General features: G+C 36.8%; 1 protein-coding gene and 1 pseudogene across 1 annotated transcript in view; one reads left to right on the top strand and one right to left on the bottom strand.

Annotated features, from left to right (window-relative positions):
- Positions 1-25,792, bottom strand: part of LOC113269424 (glutamate carboxypeptidase 2) — a 92,815-nt gene that overhangs the window by 55,622 nt on the left and 11,401 nt on the right. The window contains exons 4-7 of the mRNA XM_057314632.1: positions 22,178-22,279; positions 16,028-16,153; positions 15,004-15,190; positions 5,824-5,917 (exon numbers count right to left, since the gene is read on the bottom strand). Of these exons, the coding sequence (XP_057170615.1) occupies positions 5,824-5,917; positions 15,004-15,190; positions 16,028-16,153; positions 22,178-22,279 (509 nt within the window). The remainder of the gene's footprint in view (positions 1-5,823; positions 5,918-15,003; positions 15,191-16,027; positions 16,154-22,177; positions 22,280-25,792) is intronic.
- On the top strand, positions 6,315-6,411 carry LOC125281869 (U6 spliceosomal RNA; annotated as a pseudogene).

Genomic DNA, 25,792 nt, shown 5'->3' with positions numbered 1-25,792 from the left:
GCTAACAGTTAAAATGTCAGTGAGCTTGCTTTCTGGAGTGCCTGCTCATAATGGCTTCTATGAGTCAGGGATATGCCATTTACCCCTTACTATGGCTCTTATGAGGTGGCATCTACTGTTACTCCCACTTCAAAGATGAGAGGCCTGAAGCTTAGAGAGACAGGTAACATGCTTGAGGTCATGCAGCTGGTAAGTGGCACAGCTGCGGGTCAAACATCTGGTAAGAATTTAGACTCTGCGTTCCCAGTTTCTAACAGAAAGCTAGTTTACAAAAAGTGCTTTCCAGGGCACACACTGGGGGAAGAGTTCTGACATCAAACTCTGGGATTTTCTATTTTATTATTTCTCTCACTGATAAATATATCCCCAAATATGCATATGGTCATCTTTTACAAAGTCCTTTCACACACATCTATTAGGGAGTGAAGAAGAGCAAAGGAAAGGATTACACTTCAATTATCAGGCCCTAAAAGCTTCATTCTATTTTTTTTTAATTTAAAAAGGTAGAGGGGCGCCTGGGTGGCTCAGTAGTTTCAGTGCCTCCAGCTCAGGTCATGATCTCAGGGTTCTGGAATTAAGCCCTGCATCAGGCTCCCTGCTTAGCAGGGAGCCTGCTTCTCCCTCTGCCTGTGCTCTCTGTCTGTCAAATAAATTAAAAAATAAAAATCTTTAAAAAAATGTAAAAAGGTAGAAAGATTCAGGCAGATTTGCCAGCACATGCCACTAGCCCTGGTTATTTTTCAGCAGGTGGCTGAGAAAGATAATATGATAATGTGTATGGAATGAAGGGGTTCTTGTGGTTTTACTTCAACATATCTGGAAGGATGATGACTCTTTTAAGAGCACTGATTGACTTATTCTTGATTTAGGCACGGAAACCAAATGTCCCCTTGCTAAACTGGAGCTAACAGAAGAATGTGGTTCAGGGGAAAATTAAGAGCATGGAAAAGATCAATCTATACTTTATGACTTTATCTGTCCTCACAGACCCCCATACACCCTAGGCTTCGCAGCGGAGCACGCTCTGCAGCTCCCTCGTTTGTGCTGTGCCTACACACAGCAGCTGTTCCCTGTCTGCCTCTTCGAGGACATGTGAACAGTTCAACCTGACCTAGAATCTACTGCACACACAATACTAATCGATTAAATTATCTTCTCATAAAAAACTAATTACAAGTAATATTCTGTTTTAAAATGCTCTGAGAGTAAATGCTTACTTTTTTCCCTATCTCACTCAGGAGTTTGGCTAATAAACATAAATTCAAGTAACATACTATAAAATTTGTTTATCTATTTATAATAAAATTTCACACAAAGAGCATCAACTAACGTGAAGAGACACTTTACATGGGTAGAAAGCATAATCAGTCAAAACAGCAGAGCATTAAGTACGCAAAAATGTTGTAGAACATAAGTGAAGAAAGATATACCTATGCTTGATTATACATAAAATATTTCTATAATGAGATATTGTAAGTTAACAATACTAATTGCTTTTGGGGTGTAAATGGGTAAGATGGAAACCTTTTACTGTATACTCCTTTGAATTTTGAACTGTGTAAATGTTATTTCCTTTTCAAAATAAAAATATGAGAAACAAAAGAAGGTACATTCATCAGGAAGAATAACAGTCAATTGTGTATTATAACACAAGGAAGGTAATGAATAGTCCATATTCCCACAAAATAATAAAATATAAAGCCAAAATTGTAGTGCCCCACAAGGACAAGTAAACAGATGATTGGAATAGAATATAACAGCTGTATGTAAGAATCTGATGTATCAGTTTAGGAAATATCATACATCTATGGAGAATAGAAGTTTTAGTCAATAAATATTATTGATATAATTAAGGATATAAGTTTCTTTAGGTACTTACTTCACTTTATAAATAAAACATAAATTCCAAGAAAATTAAAAAGTTGAATATTAAACTTTCAGACCATAAAAACTTCAGGAAATAAAAGTAAGTGTTGAAAATGTCTCAGAAAAGATTTAATCAGATAAGGGATGCTCAACAAATATGTATAAAAAGCATTGCATTTAAAATCTATATCCTGTAGCAAATTAATTTTTATTTGTCTATTTGGCAAAGATTTATTGTCTACAATGTTCAAGACAATGTGTTCTACTCACTAAGGAACACAGATATGTACATGACGCCGTGGTTCTACCAAAGAGTATAGTCAGAAGTTAATCAGAAGAAAATACGTATAAAGCCAACTATAGTATAAAACAAAGCAAGACAAATGATAGAAAAAGTGGTAAAGAATATAGACAAAAGGAAACTTGATTTAGCTTGTGGGATCATGAACACTTTCTAGAGGTTTTACTTGTTTGAATTTTAAAGGATGAGTTAAGATCTGGGCATGGGAAGATGACGTGAAGAGCGTTCCAGGTACAAAATATGGTATAAAGAGGTACAGATGCAGAAAAGTATAGAGCAAGTGTAAGGTATGGTGATTGTTTTGGCTGTGGTATAAGATAACCAGGGTACCATGACAGAAGCTTGAAAAGGAGTAAAACTTTGCTTCTGGAAAAATGGAGATGTGCTTTACCCTATTCTTCCTGCTAAGTACAACTAAATTCTCTGGACCATAAGTATACAGAAAACAAACATTAGGCTCTGAAGGGTGGAGAGAAGAAAACAAACTAACTTGGGATCTCAGAGTACAAGAAAAGGCACAGTGGTGAATTCCTTCAGTTTCCTTTTTGGCTTATTTCCCCAGACTTGGAGCTGAAGAAGCTAGCAAGCCAGAAATGTCCTGTTGCACATCTGGAACACTCTATCTGACCACAGCTGAATACGCGTTCTTCTCAAGTGCATATGGAACATATTACCAGGATAGACTATATATTAGGCTGTGAAATAAGTCTAAATAAATTTAAATGACTGAGATTATGCAATGCTTTAATTAATTATGTAATCTGTTTACTAACCCAACCACAAAAGAAATAATTAAGCAATCAATAACAGACAGGAATTTGGGAAATATGCAAATATATGGAAATCAAACAACTGACTCCTAAATACCCAATGGCTGAAAGAAAAAATCACAAGAGTACTTAGCAAATACTTGGTGATGAATGGAAATGAAGACACAATATATCAAAACTTATGGGATGCACCTAAAGCCGTGCTTGGAGAGAAATGTATAGCCATAAACATCTATATTTAAGAAGTAGAAAGACATCAAATCAATAAACTAGTCTTCCACCTTAAAAAACTGGACAATAAAGAAAAAAAGGAAGCTTGTATCAAACATAAGAAAGGAAATAATAAAGATTGTAACAAAGATAATTAGAGAACAGAGGAAAAAAACAGAGAAAACCCATGACACCAAAAGTTGATTCTTTGATAAGATCAACAAAATTGACAAATAATAGCATGATAGATGCTATTATTATTGCTGTCATTATTGTTGGCGTTGCTATCATAATCCTAGTTGTTACTCAGGGAGGCAAATGAAAACCATTTAATCACATTCCCTTCAGTATAGATGGGAATCCCTCCCACCCAAGTAAATGTGTTTTTGCTTTACTTTAACTCACATCTCAGATATGAAATTCTCAGCATTCTTGGACCATTAATATGATTTTATATCTCTCCTCATCTTCTCATACATTTAAGAAACTCTCATTTTATGATGTATCCAACTTGTAAAACATCTTTTCCAATTAATACATAATGTTAAATGGCTAACCATTTGTGGGCATCTGAGAATTGACTGTCAGGGACAATGAGCATACTCCTAACCTAAGTGTGCAAAGGGAGTAAATAAACACAGTGAAAATCATAAACAAATTATATGTTCTTTGAAAAAAATGTATAAGACTAAATTCCAATCATGTAGAATGTTTCATTATATGTTAGAAAGTGTGGAAGATGAAATAGGAGAGGGGCCCAACTAGCTCAGTCAGTGGAGCGTGTGACTGTTGATCTTGGGGTTGTGAGTTTGAGCCCCACATTGGCTGTAGAGGTTACTTACATATAAAATCTTAAAAAAAAAAAAAGAAAAGAAATTGGACCTGTCTTCCTGCTTTTAATATATAAAGATCATCTCCTTATCCAAGTAGATTGTGCTTTCTAAGTTCATTTTTAATTATGGTGTTTTCAAAACAAAATGCACTTTTCCATGGAAGTTATGTTATTAATGGTGATTGCATTTATAAGATGGCTTAAAGAGGCTAAATTAAATACATTAGAGGCAAACTGCATTTGTGATTTTTTTCTGATCAAGTAATTCTAGTCCACATTTAGGTCATAGGTGACATTGACCTAGTTAATTGGAGCAAATAGTAGACATAGTTAAGTACACCTCAAAATCAATTCTATATAATCTTTCCTTCTTTCCTTCCATGCATTCTTTTTTAATTACAAAGATAATACAAGTTCATTTTTTAAAAAACGTTTACATAATTGAGATTATTCTCTTTATATCTCTGCATGTCTATATATAAATATATCTATAGATTTCTAGATATCTAGATAAACCTGCCATTTCCACTTAGTAGTATAGCATACTTGTGTTTCCATATCATTAAATATTCTTGCACAACACATATATTAATGGCCCCATGCACTATCATAGCCAGTGATGTATCTGACTACTTACCAATTATTGAAGATTTGCGTTATTTGTAGTTTTCAACTATTATAAGTAGTTACAATCACGTTCATCTTTTTAAATATCACAAATATTGAGACTTTATAAATATGTTTAGGTAAACACATAGCCATAGTGCCCTCAAAAGTTGTGCCTGGATCTTGAATTCTAACCCATGTGGCAAAGCTAAGAGCTCAAAAGCAAAAAAGACCAAGGTGCTATTCCTTAGTCTGCCCTTAAATGGGACAGATCCTTCCACTCCTCTGAATGTCAGCCTCCTCAACTGTAAAAGAAGGGCACTGCTTTAGGTCATGAAAAGTCTTCTTATGGAGACTGGAATAAAATGATTAAGAATGCCTTCTTATTTGAGAAACGGTACTACCTGGCCAGATGCTTCTCTCACAATTCTACTTACAGAGAAGTCATGCTCTCTCCTTCCTAAAGGAGACTGGACAAGAAGGGACATGCAGATGGGAGAAAGCATGGCAGGAAAGGGGAAAGGGCTCCAATGTCAGAAAAGCAAAGGGGGAAGAGGCATAAAGAGGAAAATAAGATGGAATTGCTCTCACACTGTGTTATTCCAGGTCGCTCAAGTTGTGGACAATATGAGGATGAGATGAGTAAGAGATTTCTTAGGGGAAAAGCCTGTGAGAGAAATAGTAAGGTGGGGGGTAGGACAAAGCTGAAAAATCCAACAGACTACAATGCAGGTCTCATGTGGAGTGAAGGAGAAAGAGAAGGAAGAAAAGGGTGGTGGGTGGCGGCATCTAGTTGAGCAAGCCTGCTGTGGAATCCTGAGCTAAAGTCTCCCATGACAGGAGCCCTGCGCCACCCAGTAATGGGCTTGTTTTAGTGACCCTGCTGCAACCAGTCACTGAGGGGAATGCTTGTGGGAAGCATGGCCTTGACACACACAGGGTGACAGACTTCAAAGCACAGTAGCTAGTTCCATTGATCAATCACGCCCCCTGCAGTTGGAGAACTGAAAGTCTCATTTTCATGACTCTCACACTGGATACCACTACGTAAAGTAAATTCCAGAATAGATCAACTGTTCTTTAAAATGGTGATAAAATTGTAGGTTCTACCATTTAAGAGAATTTCCGTATTTCTGAATATTGAAGAAATATTCAGGTGTTGAATACTGCCGATAGTTGAAGACTGCCAATAAAGAGCAATATCCAAACAGCCATCTGTTTGTTTCTCACAAACTTACTCCAGGAGCTTCTGTGCATCATAGTATCCAACTGGATGAACAGGAATGCTTGGAAGACCAACAGCATCTGTGATTCCACGTCTATAAGCATATTCTGAAAAAAAGTGGAACACACATTAGTAAAAATTCAGTCCCATTCAAAAGTTTTTTTCTGTAAATCATCTTAAACACATTCTTATATTGCATCTACTAGAACTGTCATACTAAAAAGACAATCTCAAATGTTAGTATGTGGAACAAGTGAAACTCTCCCACATTCCTTCCAAGAGTGTAAAAATACACAGTCACTTTGGATAACTCTTTTGAAAATAAGGTTATATGGAATTGTGCACGAGGACACAAAATTACTTTCATAGGTATTTCCCCAAGGAAGAGGAAAATATATGTGCACAAAAAGGCCTGTAAAAATTGTTCATAGCAGCTGCATTCGGGCAGCCAAACACAGGACACAGTGCAGATGTCTGTCAACAGCAGCAGGAATAAATGATCTGGTGCAGCACGTATGCTAAAATAGGAATGATACAGAGAAGATTAGCTTGGCCCCTGTGCAAGGATGACATGCAAATTTGTGAAGTGTTCTGTTTAAAAAAAAAACAAAACAATCTGTAGTATAGTCACACAGAATTCTTCTCAGCAATTAAAAGGACCAAATGATTAGTACACACAATAACACGGATAAATCTCAAATCATCATACTGAATAAAAGCAGCAAGGTACAAAAGAATAGACACTGAGAGGACCTGGGTGGCTCAGTTGGTTAAGCGTCTGTCTTGGGCTCAGGTCATGATGTCAGCGTCCTGGGATTGAGCCCCATGTGGGGCTCCCTGCTCAGTGGGAAGCCTGCTTCTCCTCCTCCCTCTACCCTTCCTTCACCCATGCTCTCTCTCTCTCTCAAATAAATAATATCTTAAAAAGAGAGAGAGAATGTATGTTGATTCCATGTATATGAAATTCAAAACTGATCAATAGTGAGAAATACCAGAAGGCAGTTGATCAGAAAAAGGAGCACAAGAGAACTTTCTGGAGTCATGAAAATGTTCTGTATTTTATTATGAGTGACACAGATATATGCAATTAAAAAATTTTATTGAACTGTGTATTTTATTATATGTAAACTCTACTTAAAAATAAAAACATACTGTAATTTCTTCAGATTTAAAAAATATGTTATTTTTCCACTTTTCCTCCAAATTTTAAATTATCTAATAAGAACTTTAGGTGATTTTAAAAGTGTATTCTTTTTATGGGTAAAATGAATTAATGATAGGTTATGTGGAATTTATTTTAAAAGTATCCTAAGTGGTGGAGGAGTAGGGGACCCCTTTTTCAGCCAGTCCGCTGAGTCGACTTGGGTAGGTACCAGACCAGCACGAACATCCACGGAATCAGCCTGAGACGCAGGAAGATACATCTGGATCTCTACAAATGAACATCTCCAGCACTGAGTATTGAGGTACAAAGAGGGGAGCCATGAAACTGCCAACAGATATTGGAAGCTTAATGGAAGGGGGAGGGACCGGGAAGTGGTAGCCACCTGCACAGGGGAGTGGGTGGACTCGCAGACCGGCACCTGAGAGACAGCAGACAGAGACCGTGAGCCAGGGAACATGCGCGACCGGTCTGAAAACTGGACCTCCGGTGCACTCACTGGAACCAGACTGAGACCAGCAGTTCTGGGAGCGCGCGGGGGTGGCTGGTGGCTGGTGGCTGGCGGTGTTAGAAACACAAAGGACAGAAAAGAGCCAGCCCTGGAAGTGAGGGCTGGGACGCAGGGTGTGGGGCACACGTCCCGAAACGCCGCAGGGTTGAGCAGCACCAACAGAAACAGAGTTAAAGTGGCTAGAACATCAGTGGAGAACGGTCCGCGATCCCAGTTCTGAAACAGAGGCTGAGATTCGGCCACTGCTGATCTGACTCTCAGAAGAGGAAGAGCAAACTGCCAGGGAAAGCTTCCAGAGAACAAAAGCCTGGAAATACCATCTCACAGTGTGCCCATATCCATCCCCCCTCGCAGGGGACAAGGAGACTCTACCCAAACAGGGTTGCCTGAGTATCGGCGCAGCAGGCCCCTCCCCCAGAAGGCAGACTGAAAAATCAAGAAGCCCACATCCCTAAGATCCCTATAAAACAAGGGTGCACAGCCTGTGTCCCAGTCAATAATTTGGGCTCTGGACAACCCCGCAACCTCTCCTCATCAGAATGACAAGAAGGAGAAATCACCCCCAGCAAAGAAAAGGCAATGAGTCTGTGGCCTCTGCCACAGAACTAATGGTTATGGGTATAACCAAATTATCAGAAATGGAATTCAGAGTAACAATGGTCAAGATGATGTGTAGACTTGAACAAAGTATTAACGAAAATGTTAATGAGAATATAGAATCTCTAAGGGCAGAAATGAGAGTGAATCTGGCAGAAATTAAAAATTCTATGAGCCAAATGCAGTCAAAGCTAGAGGCTCTGACGACCAGGGTGAATGAGGCAGAAGAACGTGAAAGTGAATTGGAGGATGGGTTAGTATAAGAAAAAGCTAAAATAGAATCTGGACTCAAAAAAATCCATGCTCAGGAACGTAGGTTACGAGAGATAACTGACTCAGTGAAACGTTCCAATGTCAGAATCATCAGCATCCCCGAGAGGGTGGAGAAAAACAGAGATCTAGAAGAGAAATGTGAACAAATTGTAGCTGAAAACTTCCCTAATCAAGCAAGGGAAACAAACATTCTTGTCCAAGAGGCAGAGAAGACCCCTACCAAGCTCAACCATGACAAACCTACACCACATCACATCATAGTGCATTTTGCAAATATTAGATCCAAGGATACAGTATTGAAAGCGGCCAGGGCAAAGAAATTTCTCATGTACCAAGCCAAGGGTATCAGAATTACGTCAGACCTGTCTACACAGACCTGGAATGACAGAAAGGGTTGGGGGGCCATTTTTAAACCTCTTTCAGAGAAAAACATGCAGCCAAGGATCCTTTCTCCAGCAAGGCTGTCATTCAGAATTGATGGAGAAATAAAGACCATCCAGAATCGCCAGTCATTGACCAATTTCGTAACCACGAAACCAGCCCTACAGGAGATATTAAGGGGGGTTCTATAAAGGTAAAAAGGCCCCAAGAGTGATACAGAACAGAAAGTCACAATCTATAGAAACAAAGACTTTACTGGCAACATGGCATCATTAAAATCATATCTCTCAATAATCAGTCTCAATATAAATGGCATAAATGCTCCCATAAACTCCACAAGGTTGCAGATTGGATAAAAGGACATGACCCATCCATTTGCTGTCTACAAGAGACTCATTTTGAACCTAAAGATACATTCAGACTGAAAGTAAATGGATGGAGTACCATCTTTCATGCAAATGGATCTCAAAAGAAAACTGGGGTAGCAATTCTCATATCAGATAGATTGGAATTTAAACTAAAGACTATAGTTAGAGACACAGAAGGGCACAATATTATTCTTAAAGGATGTATCCAAGAAGTGGATATGACAATTATAAATATATACGCCCCCAACAGGGAGCAGCAAGATACACAAGCCAACTCTTAACCAGAATAAAGAGACATACATAAAAATATGTTAATAGTAGGTGACCTCAACACTCCACTATCAGAAATAGACAGAACACCCATGCAAAAAATTGACAAAGAAACAAGGGCTTTGAATGCCATACTTTATGAGTTGGACCTCATAGATATATATAGAACACTACACCCCAGAACCACAGAATACTCATTCTATTCTAATTCCCATGGAACTTTCTCAAGAATAGACCATGTTCTGTGACACAAAACAGGTCTCAACAGATACCAAAAGACTGAAATTATTCCCTGCATATTCTCACACCACAATGCTCTGAAATTGGAACTCAACCAGGAAGAAAAATTTGGAAGAAACTCAAACTTTGGAGACTAAGAACCTTCCTGTTCAGGAATGATTCGATAAACCACGAAATCAAAAATCAATTTCAACAATTTATGGAGACCAACGAGAATGAAAACACAATGGTCCAAAACCTATGGGATACTGCAAAGGCAGTCCTAATGGGGAAATACATAGCCATCCAAGCCTCACTCAAAAGAACAGAAAAATCTAAAATGCAGTTTTTATATTCTCACCTCAAGAAGCTGGAACAGCAAAAGAGGGACAGGCCTAATCCACGCACGAGGAAGCAGTTGACCAAGATTAGAGCAAAAATCAATGAATTAGAAACCAGGAGTACAGTGGAGCAGATCAACAGAACTAGATGCTGGTTCTTTGAGAGAATCAATAAAATTGACAGACCACGGGCAAGGTTTATCCAAAAGAATAGAGAAAGGACCCAAATTAATAAAATTATGAATGAAAAAGGAGAGGTCACAAACAACACCAATGAAATTGGAAGGATTATTAGAAGCTTTTACCAAAAGCTTTATGCCAATAAATTAAGCAATCTGGAAGAGATGGAATCCTTCCTGGAAACCTATAAACTACCAAGACTGAAGCAGGAAGAAATTGATTTTTTAAACAGGCCAATTAATTAGGAAGAGATTGAGTCAGTGATAAACGACATTCCAAAAAACAAAACTCCAGGCCCAGATGGTTTTCCTGGGGAATGCTACCAAACATTCAGAGAAGAAATAATACCTATTCTCCTAAAGCTATTTTAAAAAATAGAAACAAAGGAAAGCTACCAAACTCATTCTATGAGGCCAATATTACCTTGATCCCCAAACCAGGCAAAGACCCCATCAAAAAAGAGAATTACAGACCGATTTCCCTAATGAATATGGACGCCAAAATCCTCAACAAGATCCTGGCTAATAGAATCCAACAGTACATTAAAAGGACTATCCATCATGACCATGTGGGATTAATTCCTGGGATGCAAGGGTGGTTCAACATTCGCAAATCGATCGGGGTCTTGGATTTTATCCAGAAAGAAATATTCAGAAATCATATGATTCTCTCAATAGATGCAGAAAAAGCATTTGACAAAATACAGCATCCTTTCCTGATTAAAACCCTTCAGATTGTAGGGATAGAGGGTACATTCCTCAATATCATAAAAACCATCTATGGAAAGCCTACAGCAAATATTCTCAATGGGGAAAAGCTGGAAGCCTTTCTCTTAAGATCAGAAACATGACAAGGATGCCTACTCTCGCCACTATTATTCAACATAGTACTAGAAGTCCTTGCAACAGCAATCAGACAACAAAAAGGGATAAAAGGTATCCAAATTGGCAAAGAAGAAGTCAAAATGTCTCTCTTCGCAGATGACATGATACTCTATATGAAAAACCCAAAAGAAGCCACTCCCAAACTATTAGAAGATATAGAGCAATTCAGTAATGTGGTGGGATACAAAATCAATGCTCAGAAATCAGTTTCATTTCTAAACCTGAGCAATGAGACTGAAGAAAGAGAAAGTAGGGAATCCATCCCATTTACAATAGCACCAAAAACCATACGTTACCTTGGAATTAACTTAACTAGAGACGTAAAGGGTCTATATTCTAGAAACTATAAATCACTCTTGAAAGACATTGAGGAAGACAGAAAAAGATGGAAAAATATTCCATGCTCATGGATCGGAAGAATTAACATAGTTAAAATGTCCATGCTACCCAGAGCAATCTGCACTTTCAATGCTATCCTGATCAAAATACTGAGGACATTTTTCAAAGAACTGGAACAAAGAGTCCTTAAATTTGTATGGAAACAGAAAAGGCCCCGAATCGCCATGGAACTGTTGAAAAGGAAAACAATGCTGGGGGCATGACAATGCTGGATTGCGAGCTGTACTACAAAGCTGTGATCACAAAGACAGCATGGTACTGGCACAAAAACAGACACATAGACCAATGGAACAGAATAGAGAGCCCAGAGATGGACCCTCGGCTCTTTGGGCAACTAATCTTTGATAAAGCAGGAAAAACATCCGGTGGGAAAAAGACAGTCTCTTCAATAAATGGTGCTGGGAAAATTGGACAGCTACATGCAAAAGAATGAAACTTGACCACTCTCTCACACCATACACAAAAATAAACTCCAAATGGATGAAAGACCCCGATGTGAGACAGGAATCCATCAAAATCCTAGAGGAGAACATAGGCAGCACCCTCTACGACATCGGCCAAAGCAATCTTTTTCATGATACATCTCCAAAGGCAAGAGAAACAAAAGATAAAATGAACATGTGGGACTTCATCAAGATAAAAATCTTCCGCACAGCCACAGAGACAGTCAAAAAAACTAAGAGGCAGCCCACAGAATGGGAGAATATATTTGCAAATGATGCTACAGATAAAAGACTGGTATCCAAGATCTACAAAGAACTTCTCAAACTCAATACATGAGAAACAAATAAACAAATCATAAAATGGGCAGGAGATATGAACAGACACTTCTCCAATGATGACATACAAATTGCTAACAGACATATAAAAAAATGTTCAAAATCATTAGCCATCAGGGAAATTCAAATCAAAACCACACTGAGATACCACCTTACGCCAGTTAGAATGGCAAAAATCAACAAGGCAGGAAACAGCAATTGCTGGAGAGGATGTGGAGAAAGGGGATCCCTCCGACATTGTTGGTGGGAATGCAAGTTGGTACAGCCACTCTGGAAAACAGTGTGGAGGTCCCTTAAGAAGTTAAAAATTGAGCTACCCTATTACCCAGCCATTGCACTACTGGGTGTTTACCCCAAAGATACAGACGTAGTGAAGAGAAGGGCCATATGCACCCCAATGTTCATAGCAGCATTGTCCACAATAGCTAAATCGTGGAAGGAACCGAGATGCCCTTCAACAGATGACTGGATTAAGAAGTTGTGGTCCATATATACAATGGAATGTTATTCAGCTATCAGAAAGAACGAGTTCTCAACATTTGCTGCAACATGGACGGCACTGGAGGAGATAATGCTAAATGAAATAAGTGAAGCAGAGAAAGACAATTATCATATGATTTCTCTCATCTGTGGAACATAAGAGCTAGGAAGATAGGTACGGGAAGAAAAGGATAACGAAATGGGGGGTAATCAGAAGGGGGAATGAAGCATGAGAGACTATGGACTCTGAGAAACAAACTGAGGGCTTCAGAGGGGAGGGGAGTGGGGGAATGGGATAGACTGGTGATGGGTAGTAAGGAGCGCATGTATTGCATGGTGCACTGGGTGTTATTCGCAACGAATGAATCATCGAGCTTTACATCAGAAACCAGGGATGTACTGTATGGTGACTAACAGAATATAATAAAAAAACATTTTAAAAAATTTAAAAAAATAAAAAAATAAATTTTCCTAAGTAACAATAAAGAAGGGAGGATGAAGAGATGATGAAACAAGATTGATAAAATATGTTGATAATTATCTCTATTTTTGTGTATGTTAGAACTATTCCATAATAAAAAGCAAAACTAAAAGGAAAATAAAATTAAAAAAAATTAACAGGGTACAAAAGGGAATTTAATAAGTGCAAGCCCCATAGGGATACCAAGGATACCACTTTCCTCCCCCAAATACTGTTTAAATTTGAGAATAATTAACAGAAATAGTCTAGTTAAGTTCATTGTATGTTTATAATTTTAGCTTTGTAAAACAGAGATTAAGAGAAGTATATTTTTTTAATCTGGGGGAAAAAAAGAAGTGAAGTTCAGGTGTGTTTATGTAATTTTATTATAGGATAATATGTGTTGTTTAAAAATATGTATTGTTTAAAAAATACATATTTTAAAATAAAATATGTTTAAAATAAAATATGTGTTGTATAAAAAATCTATGACAGTGTACTATGTTCCAAGAAGATTTATAAAGCCAAAACACATAAGCTTTAAAGGAGTCTACAATTTGACAAAAAAATCAGATGAGGAATAAATATTATCTTCATTATCCAAGTTATACACCTTAACTAGTTTTAAACCACAGAAACCCAGGGGCGCCTGAGTGGCTCAGTTGGTTAAGCATCTGCAGTCCGCTCAGGTCATAATCCCAGGGTCTTGCTCAAGGGAGTCTGCTTCTCCTTCTGCCCCTGCTTGTGTTCTCTTTTGCTATCTCTCTCTTTCAAATAAATAAAATCTTAAAAAAAAACCCACATAAACTCAACCATCGCAGATTTTTATAAACTTTATCAAATAGCTGAGTACATTCAAATTAAGTGGCTCCCTTTGTTAATGATCCACAGTTTTACAGGGGAGCATTTCAGCCTTATACAAGCATATGCATCTCCAGCCAGGCTTCCTGAAGTGGAATCCCACCCCTCACTCAGTGGTGTGGTGATCTGGGCAGACCGCCCTCTTGTCTCCCTTTCTTCTGGTCAAGCAGAGGCAGTAAAACTACAAAGCTGTTAATTCAGGAAACAATTTAGAAAGTTATCACTATTGTATTTACATAGCAAAGATGCAATAAGCATTTTCTGGACTCTCTATTTTATTTATTTAAAAAAAGATTTTATTTATTTATTAAGAGAGAGAGTGCAGGCAGGGAGAGGGGCAAAGGGAGAGGGAGACAGAGAATCCTCAAGCAGATTCTGTGCTGAGCACGGAGCAGGATATGGGACTCAATCTCACAACACCCAGCCCCAATCAAGAGTCAAAGGCTTAACTGACTGAGCCATTCAGGCACCCCTGGACACTAAATTTTAAATGTGCCAATTTGGGGGTTTATAGAACTTCTTTTCTGCTATCCTGAATCTACAACTAGGAAATCCAAAAACTGTAAAAACCATAAATTTGGAGGGAATTTACTTGGCATCAAAACCTGATTTGATGCAAACTCATTTGACAGCAAAATCTAATTTGAGTAAATATGTGGTTATCCATATTATTTATTTTTATTATTTATTATTTACCTCTGCTTAGTATGATTATTCATATATTTTGTTGCAAAAAATATTTATATGCCTGCTTCCTGTATTCTATCCTAGCCTCCTGAGTGTCAGCCAATATATGGGATATGACTCACATTACTTTTAAATATCTGAAAATATCTGAATCAGGCCCAAGGGTTCCAAATAAGAGATAAGGGACCTAAGCCAATAATTTCCAGAATTTGAAACTCTTTAACGTACTTCTTAGATGGAAAGAGAATTTTAAAAAGACATACTTCATCTGGAAAACCTTTAATAAAATCACTTAAAAATGTTTTTAAGTTTCCCATGATGATTAAGGCCCAATCACTCACCATTTGCTGGGTAACCAGGTGTGAGAGGGTCCCCTGCACCATTAAGATTTAAGATATTTCCACGCTGGACACTGCCACCCGGAAGATTCCAACCGTCTGGATAGGACTTCACCCCAGGAGCAAAGTAATCAGCAGGATCTGAGAACAGAATGACTCCTTTGGCCCCTGCCAGCTGGGCATTTTTAACCTGGAAAGCACAATGTCTCTCTTAATTCAGTTTGGTTGTTCTAGATTTGATAATATCAATCTTTTCTGAAATTACGCTTACATGAACAGTCAAATGTTATTTTCAATCTCTTATCATTGGACCTACAATAAGGACATTTCATAGAGAACTAGCTTTTGCTTTTTCCTACTTCAAGTTCTAAAAATGGGTTTCTAGGAGAAAAAAAAGATAAAAATGGGTTTCTAGGAATGGATCATCCCTCAGAGCTGTAGCTTTAGAAAATGTCTATAGTAGTGATAGCAAGTACTTTCTGTTTCTTTCACTAGTCTAGATGTACAAGAAAAAAAGCAGACTCTACAGACCAGATTCCTATATCTTTTATGGCTGGAAGGGAATATTTTTGAAATTTAATTTCTCACAAAAAAGAAAAAAATGAACAGATCAAGTGATAGTAATTTTTTAAAACTGCTATGTAGAATTTGGTTTCTCTGATTACCTATAATAACAATTCACATTAAAATTGAATTTAGTAAATATTTTCAAAGATAATATTAAAAAACAAAGATACTGATGGCAACAACAAACCCAATGAATGCTTTCTATGTATACCACAGGCATAACTTGCAGGTATGGAAAAATCTGCTCTGTTCTCCTTGAACTTCTACACTGGTCCAAACTCCAATGACCCCATTTAAAACCCCTGTCTATAAGCCAGTAAATGTGTCCTCCCCATAAGGTGGCTGTGTTACAGAATATGAGAGAATCATGGTTCTCAGAAAGTTTTAAGGATATGTTTCTACATATGTAAGATATGATATATTTTTTATATTGGGAGAAAAGGAAAAAAATGATTTTTACCTTATTTCCTCTGAAAATTTTCCCATATCTGGCAATCACAATCTTCCCAGAGCAATTGATTTTCATGTCCCTCTCTAGTTTAAAGAAGTCTTCAGTCTGTGCATAGTTAACATATACGAGATCACCCTGTTGAGATCGGAATGATTTAATATAAGTATGATTTAATACAAGGAGGTTCCTCTGCATGACTGTTTCACATCTTTGAATGAGGAAAGAGGCAAGAGCATGCAAGAGGGCCAGAAAAGCATCAGTCTCACATAAGAGATGCAAGGGAGAAATGAGCCTGAATTATAGCAATTGGCTGACTTACAGACATATGAATTTAACAGTAAGCTCTGTTTTTATGTCTCCTTTACAGTGGTTATAATGTTATAGAAGTGTTCCCCCCAAAATGTATATGAATATACACATTGCCGCATGCAGTTTGAAGGAGTCCAGGCACCCTAGGTTAAGAAACACTTGACAAGAGTTTTATTCTTAGAAGTACATTCACAACTAGTAGCCTAATGGGTCTCCTCTAACACCAGGTAAGGAAGAATGGTCAGGTAGTATAACTGCCTTATGGGTCTGCTTTCATATTATTAATACGATTATGTGCAAGTCTTAATAACATCTCTGAGTCTCAGTATTCTCATTTGCAAAATGACCTGTTAAACCAGTATCCTTCATTTTTTTTTCTCACCTACTCCCTAAATTAATTTTGAAAAACAACACACCCCTCATATATTTACTTGACATCTAAAATTGCTTATCATACCTTTAAGGAGCTACAACAAATGCAATTTCCAACATATTATAACTATTAATATTTTGACAAGCACTTTTACATCACTTTTTGTATGTAACCCAAAAGAATATACACACTATACTGATTTACATCATCCATTTAAAAAGGAAGACACTCTTCAGTCAGAATTTTATCATGCCTTTTCTCCTCGAGCTTCTATCTTGTCCCCCTTTCCCCAAAGAATTTTATTCTAGAGTAGAATATATTTGTGCTGGACACTGGGATGTGCTGCCCAGATCCCCCTTCGCTGAAGACGTTCTTGCTCCAGTTGCAAGAAAGGCTCTCTGCAGACAGCCTTCAGTTCTCAAGCCTCTTCAGGAATTTCCTCAGCTACAGACAACCACCCTGCTCAAAGTCATGCCCCTTCCTGGGATGTCACACAGTCCATGACTGATCAGTGGGGAGTATAAAGCCTTGGACATTTTAGTCCAACCCAGGACAGCTCTGAAGGGCTGCTGACTCTAGAAATGCCCTTCAGATCAGCAGAGGCTGTCCCTGAGCTACCATTGAGGGTCACTGCTCCCTCTGCTCAATCCAGGTTCCCTCCCCTGACACAACTATTGATCCCAAGAGAACACTTCTTAATTAACATCTAGGATGCTACATTCCATCTCAGTTTCTGTCACCTAGAATCCAGGAAAGTCTGGAAGTCTTTCCTTGATCACTGCCAAACTTCCCTTGATTAAGAATATACATATATGTGTATGTGTGTGTGTGTGTGTGTGTGTGTGTGTATGTGCATATGTAAGTGTGTATATACTTATGTATGTCTGTGTATAAATATATATAGAGAGAGAGAGAGAAAGAGAGAGAATTTTTTAAAATGTCTTGTGACAGGATGTATGCACGAAGAAAATTCTTTAGGAGTAAGCTAATTATTAGTAGTATCAGACTAAGTCTAATAATATTACCAATTTACATAAATGATACCCAAGCATAAAATTTTACTTGAAATATATCTCTTAAAGCTATTAGATGTTAAAACATCAGGTCACTGGATGAATAAATTATTGCTAGAATGAGACAGGACTCCACATTAGTTCTATTCACACGTCTTGTTTTTACATAATTTCGAGAAACTTTGAGATGGAAAGGAAAGAAGTTTTGTTACAGAATTATCATGAAGTTATTTAAACTCCTTCCAAATTACAATGCCCAAATCACACACACTGATCTATTATCTGAGTTAATTCTAATGATGTCAGCTAGATGCTCAACTAGGCTCATCTAATTTTGTTCAACTGCAAACCATTTGACTTGCCAAATCTCTTGTTATCCATTTATGAGAATCTTTCACTATTGTCTCTTAGTCCAGAACCTCAGAGATTTTTACGACTTGGAGATATGCTTCATATTGTTTTAGGGTGGGTGAGAGATGTCTTTCATTTGTAAAAATAAGAGAAAAATTATTATAAATAAGGAAGTGGGAACAAAGTACCAGCAGGACCTGACCATGGGGTAGTTCTCAATCCAATGTAATTATACACTGAGAAATTGGTGGTGGAAACCAATTTCATTAAAATGATCTCATGTCTGCCTCTGTAAAGTCTTCATACATCCTAGTTTGAACTCCCTGGGCAGGAAAATTTCTCATATCCTATAATTTTATTTTTATTGTTTCCCTCTTCTGCTACATTTCTCCTAGCTTGCGCACAATAAATTTATAACACATGCTAAAATTAAGTGGTTTGTAAGCTAATTCTAGGATTCAATTGACAAACTTGTTGAAAATGTATCATTATGGATCCAGCAGTGTTCTACAAACTAGGGATACAGCACATTCCTGTCCTTGAAGGAACTTACATTCACCTGAAATGCAGAAAGATAAGATAATAAAAATAATAACTAAGTAAATTACATAGTATATTAAAAAGTGACAGGTGCTGTAGAAAATTGTTTCAAAGTTTAAATAGGATAGGCAAATAGTAAACTAGTACTTGGGCGAGTGCAACTTTAAATGAAAAAAAGTTAAGTCTACTGAGAAGGTGACATTTGAATCTTTGCTTCAGTAAAGGGATTGCTTTTAGCTCTTATATTTTTCTCTGACAATGCAGGATTAACACACTATTAATGACTGCACTGTATGTCTCATTTATAATTGTTAGCCCTCTCTGGAGCTCACTCTTATTCTGTGAATATAGAGTTATTAACCAATTTAATTTCAGTGAATTTTGTCTTAGTGTCAGTGTCCTACTTGAAATTGATCCCTATTTAATATCACTAATTTTGGGGAGACTACTTCCTTAAATGTCTGCAAGCTGTGGCTGTCTTTTCATAATCTGCAATCCTCACAAGACAAATGAGAGATAGGAGGAGACATTAGTTGAAAAATGACAGTACACTTTGAAAATAAAACAAGGGTGACTTTGAAAATAAAACAAGGGTGATAGATGTATCCTCTGGGCACTTCACAAATGCAAGTTGTCACTGTCAGTTAGAAAAAAGCTTTGTTTTCAGACAATGATCTTCTTGTAAAGTTTACACTGTACCATTGTTCTATGACTGGGAATAAATACAATCTTGCACTGTTAGCCTAGAATTTTCCGTTTCTTTCAAGCTTCCATCTTCTTGCTCTTGTTAATTGAAACAGAATCGGGAGACAAGGCCAGTGGCTCCCAAAGCATGGTTCGTAAGCCCTCAGAATCAGTCACCTAGGGCCTTGTTGGAAATGAACTATGAAGACCTACCAAAACTCAAGGGGGTGGGAACAAGAACTGGTATTTTATAAGTCTTCTGGATTATCATGGTACATGCCGAAGTTTGAGAACCACTAAATTAGATTAGATTTTTTATTTTATTTTATTTTAATTTTTTTAAAGATTTATTTATTTATTTGTCAGAGAGAGAGAGCAAGAGCACAAGCAGGGAGAGCAGCAGGCAGAGGGAGAAGCAGGCTCCCTGCTGAGCAAGGACCCTGGGATCATGACCTGAGCTAAAGACAGATACTTAACTGACAGAGCCACCCAGACGTCCCTAGATTATATTTTTATAAGACATTATCGAATTGCTCATTTCAAATAGCCTAAAGCAGAGCCCAGTATTTCACACTCCAGAGAATTCAGATCCAAAGATTACTTATAGTGAAATATCTTAAGCACAGACATATCTAACTTTAAAAAAATTAACATCGCACTGGCTGAGTTACAGGTGACCCAATGAAGCACATCAGCCAACAAACTCATCTAATATTTGAACACAAACAAGAATCTCATGCAGAATCACAGACTCTTTCTATCTTCCCGTTAATCTAGAAGAGTTTAAGTAGAATAATTCTGTCAAAGTCCAAAAATTACTTGGGAGATTTCAATTGATTATACATTAAACCCACAAACTCATGTGGGAACAATTTTCTCCTTATAGCACTCTCTCTTATCACCTGGAAACATAATCTGTTTCTTTACACTTAATATTTTCACTGCTTAATAAATTTCACAGTGTTCTTCAACTACATCACACTCAGTGAAGACTTTTAAAGTGTATTTTATATTTTATGGCTATTTTAAATTTTTTGTTATATTTTCTGTCATTATACACTATTTGTCCATATATACTTAACTCTAATCTGATAATATTAATGCTATTTTTAAATAATGATGTATTAGTGTTTTTTGTATATTCTGGTTATACAGATATCACTGTAAATAATGAAAAGAATTAATAAAAAGACCCAAAGTATAAAAACATAAGGAGAACAATTGGGCAATATTAAAATTAAAGATATCTTTTCAATAAAGGGGAACTTGGGGTACCTGGGTGGCTCAGTTGGTTAAGCATCTGCCTTTGGCTCTGGTCATGATCCCAGGGTCCTGGAATCAAGCCCCATGTCAGGCTCCCTGCTCTGCAAGGAATCTGTCTCTCCCTCTCCCTCTGCCTCTCTCCCTGTTCATGATCTCTCTTTCACAAATCAAATATATATATATATATATATATATATATATATATATATTCATATATTTAAAAAAATAAATAAAGGGCAGCTTAGATAACATGAGCAAATGAGTAAAAAATGAGAAAAAGGTATTTGTAATATTTAAACCAATATGGAATAAATAATTAAAATATTTAAGAAACCCTTAAATTTAATAAGAAAAAGGCTGGAAATTCAACAGAAAGAAGACAAGGCTATACTTAGTCATTGTACAGAATAAAAACCAGAACGGCTAATAAATAAATATGTTTAGAGATGAGCAACCTCGGTTGTAATCAGAGAAATGTGAATTAGAATAAAATAAGGGCAAAAGTCATAAAGTTACATAGTTTCAAGTGTTGATGAAAATATATGAGGAAAAAGGAACACTCATTGAGTGTCAATGGAAGCAATCAACTGCTACAGTCTGGACACTGTGAAATTAAATATTCCTACAAAACAGCAATACCACCCCGGTTTACTATAAATAGAGAAACCCTTAAAAACCCAGAAGGGGACACATATGAGGATATTCACTGCAACACGGTGGTGATGAGGATTTAGGAGTAAAGCTGACTCACCACAAAAAGAATGGGTAAGTTACATGTGGTGTGCATACAACGTGGAACAATAAGCAACAGTAAAAAGTAATGACATAAAGCAACATGGAAAGAGTTTTTAAAGGCCATTGATTGAAAAGAGTAAGAGATCAAGTAAGACCTAATTTTAAATGCTATTTACATAAATTAAAAAATTTCAAGAATATATACAATGCTGGGGCATCTGGGTGGCTCAGTTGGTTAAGTGTCCAACTCTTGATTTTCGGCTCAGGTCATGATCTCAGCATTGTGAGATCTAGGCCTGCTGGGCATGGAGCCTGCCTAGGATTCTTTCTCTCCCTCTCCCTCTACCCCTCCCCTGCTCTCTCCTTCTCTAAAGAAAAAAAAAGGAAAGAAAAGAAAAAACGAAAAGAAATGAAAGGAAATTAAGAATCATACATGGGTCCATGATGGTAAGGCACCTTAACCTGTGGTATAAGCCTAAGTGACCACAGTACACCTGAGATATAAAATATGTTATCTCTTCACTACCAATAGTTATATGCCTCATTCCTAGCTCAACCATCAATTATGAAATAATTATGATTGCAAGCATTCTGTTTATGTGCTAAATATTAGAAAGAATTTTTCTAATATTATACCATTAAGATGTAAACTAATCATTTGAAGTAAATTTCATATAACCATGGAAAATACACTTTCATTCAAAGTTTGCAAGAATTTTTAAATTATAAATAAGTTAATAAATCCAATACATTTGAAAATAAAAAATAGTATTTTCTCTCTTATTTAAAAATTTGGATTATATCAAATATCTCCTTATAACTGTTTATTTATTGTCTGCATGTATGAGGGGTTCTGTTTGTTATTTATATTTTATCTTATTGCATTTTTACCTCTGGCATCCCCTGGGGAGAGAAGGCATTAAAAGGTGGCACAACATCTGAAACATTTTCATATCCTGGAGGAGGTGGTTCAAATAATGATGAGTTGAAAATCTGGAAAAGCAAAATAGAATAGTCAAAACTAAGTCAGGTGAAGTTTGATTACTATAAGCAAACAAGGAAAAATGTACATTACCATTTTTGTCAGTAGAGGGATTTTTATTTTGTATTTTGAAAATACAAAAATCATATACCCAGCACTGTCCTAGAATAAACCACAGACCCAGAGAGGATCTATCAAGCACCAGGTTTTGATTTAGGAGGAAAATGTTAACACCCAAATAAAGAGTAACATTGTATTGTAATCTTAATCCTTTATAACATTGTTAAGATAATTATTTAACAACAAATTAAATACCAAATTCGCTTCAATAAAAATATTACATTTTGGGGGGATCCATATCTAATAGTATCTACACTGAACAACATTCACACTGAAAAGAACTAAAGATGCTGAACCAAATATAAAATATTACCTTTTTAAATGTATCATCAAATTGGGAAAAAAACGTGAGGAATACTCAGAAGCCAAAAAAATGGCATGAAATCAGGAATCCTGAAAGGCTGCACTAAAGTCTGCCTTTGCCTTAACTGGGTCTCTCAGAGCCAAAACAGAGGCACAGGAGTTTGACGAAATTCTGAGATGGTCCAAATAATGGAAATAATGGAGTCTAAACAAGACACCCCTACATAAAGCTGGGTTGCCAAAGAACAACATCCTTCAGGGTTAAGGATACACTAGAGACAAACCCGTTGGATGTGTATATGAGGACTCGTAAAAGAGAATAGAGGGGCGCTGGAGTGGCGCAGTTGGTTGGCCATCTGACTTGATTTCAGCTCAGGTGGTGGTCTCAAGGGTTGTGGGATTGGGCCCCATGTCGGGCTCTGCACTCAGCACGGAGTCTGCATGGGATTCTCTCTCCCTCTGCCCTCTCTCTACTAGCTCTCTTTCTCTCTAAAAAAATAAAAAATAAATAAATCTTTAAAAAAAAGAGAGAGAGACAGAGAAGAGAATAGAAAGAATGTGGAGGAGCTAAATTTAAATATATAATAAGAATTTTTCAATAAAATTTTGTTAAATAAAATTTCTGATAAAAATTATGAACTCTAAGATTCAGATGGTCCAATGACTACTGACCAAGCTAACGAAAAAATAACTTACATCCAGACCCATCATAGTAAAATTATGATATTCAATATACTATTTAAATGTCAAAAGTTACAAAAGAGAGATTATACAAGAAACCCAAACAGAATAAAAATTAGATTGGCAGCTAATTTCTCAACAGTAATAATGGAAGCCAAAATGCTGTCAAATATTCTCTCCATGTGTAAAGGGACAATAACTGTCAAACTACAAATCTAGGTCCCACAAAAACATCCTTCCTTTTGAAAATGAAATGGGGGCACCTGCACGGCTCAATTGGTTAAGCGTCTGACTCTTGATTTCGGCTCAGGTCATGATATCAGGTCATGAGATTAAGCCACGCATTGGGCTCACAGCTGGGCATGGAGCCTGATTAAGATTCTCTCTCTCCCTCTGCCCCTCCCCTCCCTTGCACGCAGGCATGAGTTTTCTCTCTCTCTCTCTCTATAAAAGAAAGAAAGAAGAAGGAAAGAAAAAGAGAGAGAGAGAGAGAAGAAAGAAAGAAAGAAAGAAAGAAAGAAAGAAAGAAAGAAAGAAAGAAAGAAAGAAAGAAAAAGAAAGAAAGAAAAAGAAAAAGAAAGGGAGGGAGGAAATGAAAAGAAAAAATGAAATGAAAGACACATTCTCCTATGAAAAATTAACAGTTCGGAGTCAATGGATATTCACTTAAAGAAAATCTCTAAATGACATCATTCAACAAAACAAATAAAGCCTCTAAAAGAAGCTCTAAGATGATTCAAGAAGGACCGGTAAGCAAGGTGTCCTGAATATGTGGAAAAAATGAATAAATATGCACTGTATGTAATAATAAAGTCAAGTATTGTTCAAGTTGACAAGAACAAGATTGGATTAGAATTATGGGCATAAATTGGTAGGGTATGACCAAAGTGAAAATATTCTAAGATATTTGTATGTTTGTATTATAGGAATATTGATCAATTATGACATTGTTAAGTAGGGATCAGATTTTTTAGTTTCCAAACTACTAAAAAATGAAACTGGCAAGATTAACCATCCAAAAAAAAAAAAAAAAGAAGAAGAAGAAGGGAAGGGGGGGAAAAGAATTAGAAATCATTATGACAAAGGACATTCCAGAAAATTATAGACTTTATCTTATATTTTTAGTATGTGCAAGTCTGCATGATTTTAATCTTATGGGAATCTGGGAGGTTTCTTTCTTTTTCTTGTCCTTATGTTTGGAATGCTTCTCTTTGGTTTTTTAATGAAGCAGATATACAATGTGTGCTCAGGGCAAAAACAGAGACCATTCATACTTCAAGGTTTTGCTGAGTCATTTTGACCTTGGTAAACATTCAAGCATAGCTTCTCTGGGAGCCCAGGAGTAGGACCCACAAACATGAAAAGTTGAAAATTCCCTTTCTTTTATCACAACCAGGAGTTGATTTGGGGGATATTTACCTCTGTTTCTTTAAATAACATGCTATGTTTCAGATTTAGGTGTTATCTATGAATATTGCAACAGTTCAACTGTTTTTGTCCCTCTGCCCCACTTGTGAATGTTTTTGTACTATTACCATCTCCCAGTGTAATTTAATTATTGTGACTATTCAGAGCTGAGTTCTGTGGTAAACTGTAAACTTTTAGTCTCCTGCACAACACGCACAAGTTCCTCCTTCCACAGGCAAGAAATATGACTACTGTTCTATAAATTCTACCAGAAATATTTTAAATATATACAGACACATTATCTTATCTTTGTTCACATAGAGGGAACATATGATATAGATTGAACTATATATTGCCTTTTTTTATGCCACAAAAGGTAAATAGAAATTTGTAAACTAAACTGTTTTAGTTATACTCAGGATACATAATTTGAGGCTATATTAGTGAATTCTGGAAAGTGAGCAATGCTCTCTGTTATATAGTCTACCTTTGATAAAGTCACCCAAAAAAGTTGTTTCCTTGACCTTACAAATTTTTCCTACTTGTTAGAATAACTCATTAACTTGCTCTAAAATCCCCTTGTTCAGAGAGGCTGTAAAATTGTAGATTACCATCCATATAGGCAAATTGAGTGACACCAACTTGAATACTCCCTTGGCTGAAAGACGTGCTGATGCAAGGACTTTGTTTCTGGATGGATTTGTATTGTACTTTACTACAGTTTCTTTTAGAATCTTTCCCAATGATTCAGATGAGTTTCATACCCTATGTGGTTTACAGAAAAATTATGGGCTATATGGAGGATGTGGGCATTTCTGAAGGGTAGTAGTTGATATGGTTTCACGTTAGGTTCTGTGTGCCTCAGAAAAGGTAGATATTTAGTGCTCTAGTTGGTATAACATAATGTCAGGTTCACTCTTGGTCTCCCATCACTGTTTGTACCCCTGCCCAGGACCAGGGCCATGTACAGTGTTGAAAAGTAGTGATAGATATCCAAACTCAAAGGGAATGTT

Source organism: Ursus arctos, unplaced genomic scaffold (genome assembly GCF_023065955.2).
Source record: "Ursus arctos isolate Adak ecotype North America unplaced genomic scaffold, UrsArc2.0 scaffold_19, whole genome shotgun sequence".
Classification (NCBI taxonomy): Eukaryota; Metazoa; Chordata; class Mammalia; order Carnivora; family Ursidae; genus Ursus; species Ursus arctos.
This window is presented reverse-complemented; position numbering and strand designations above follow the sequence as displayed.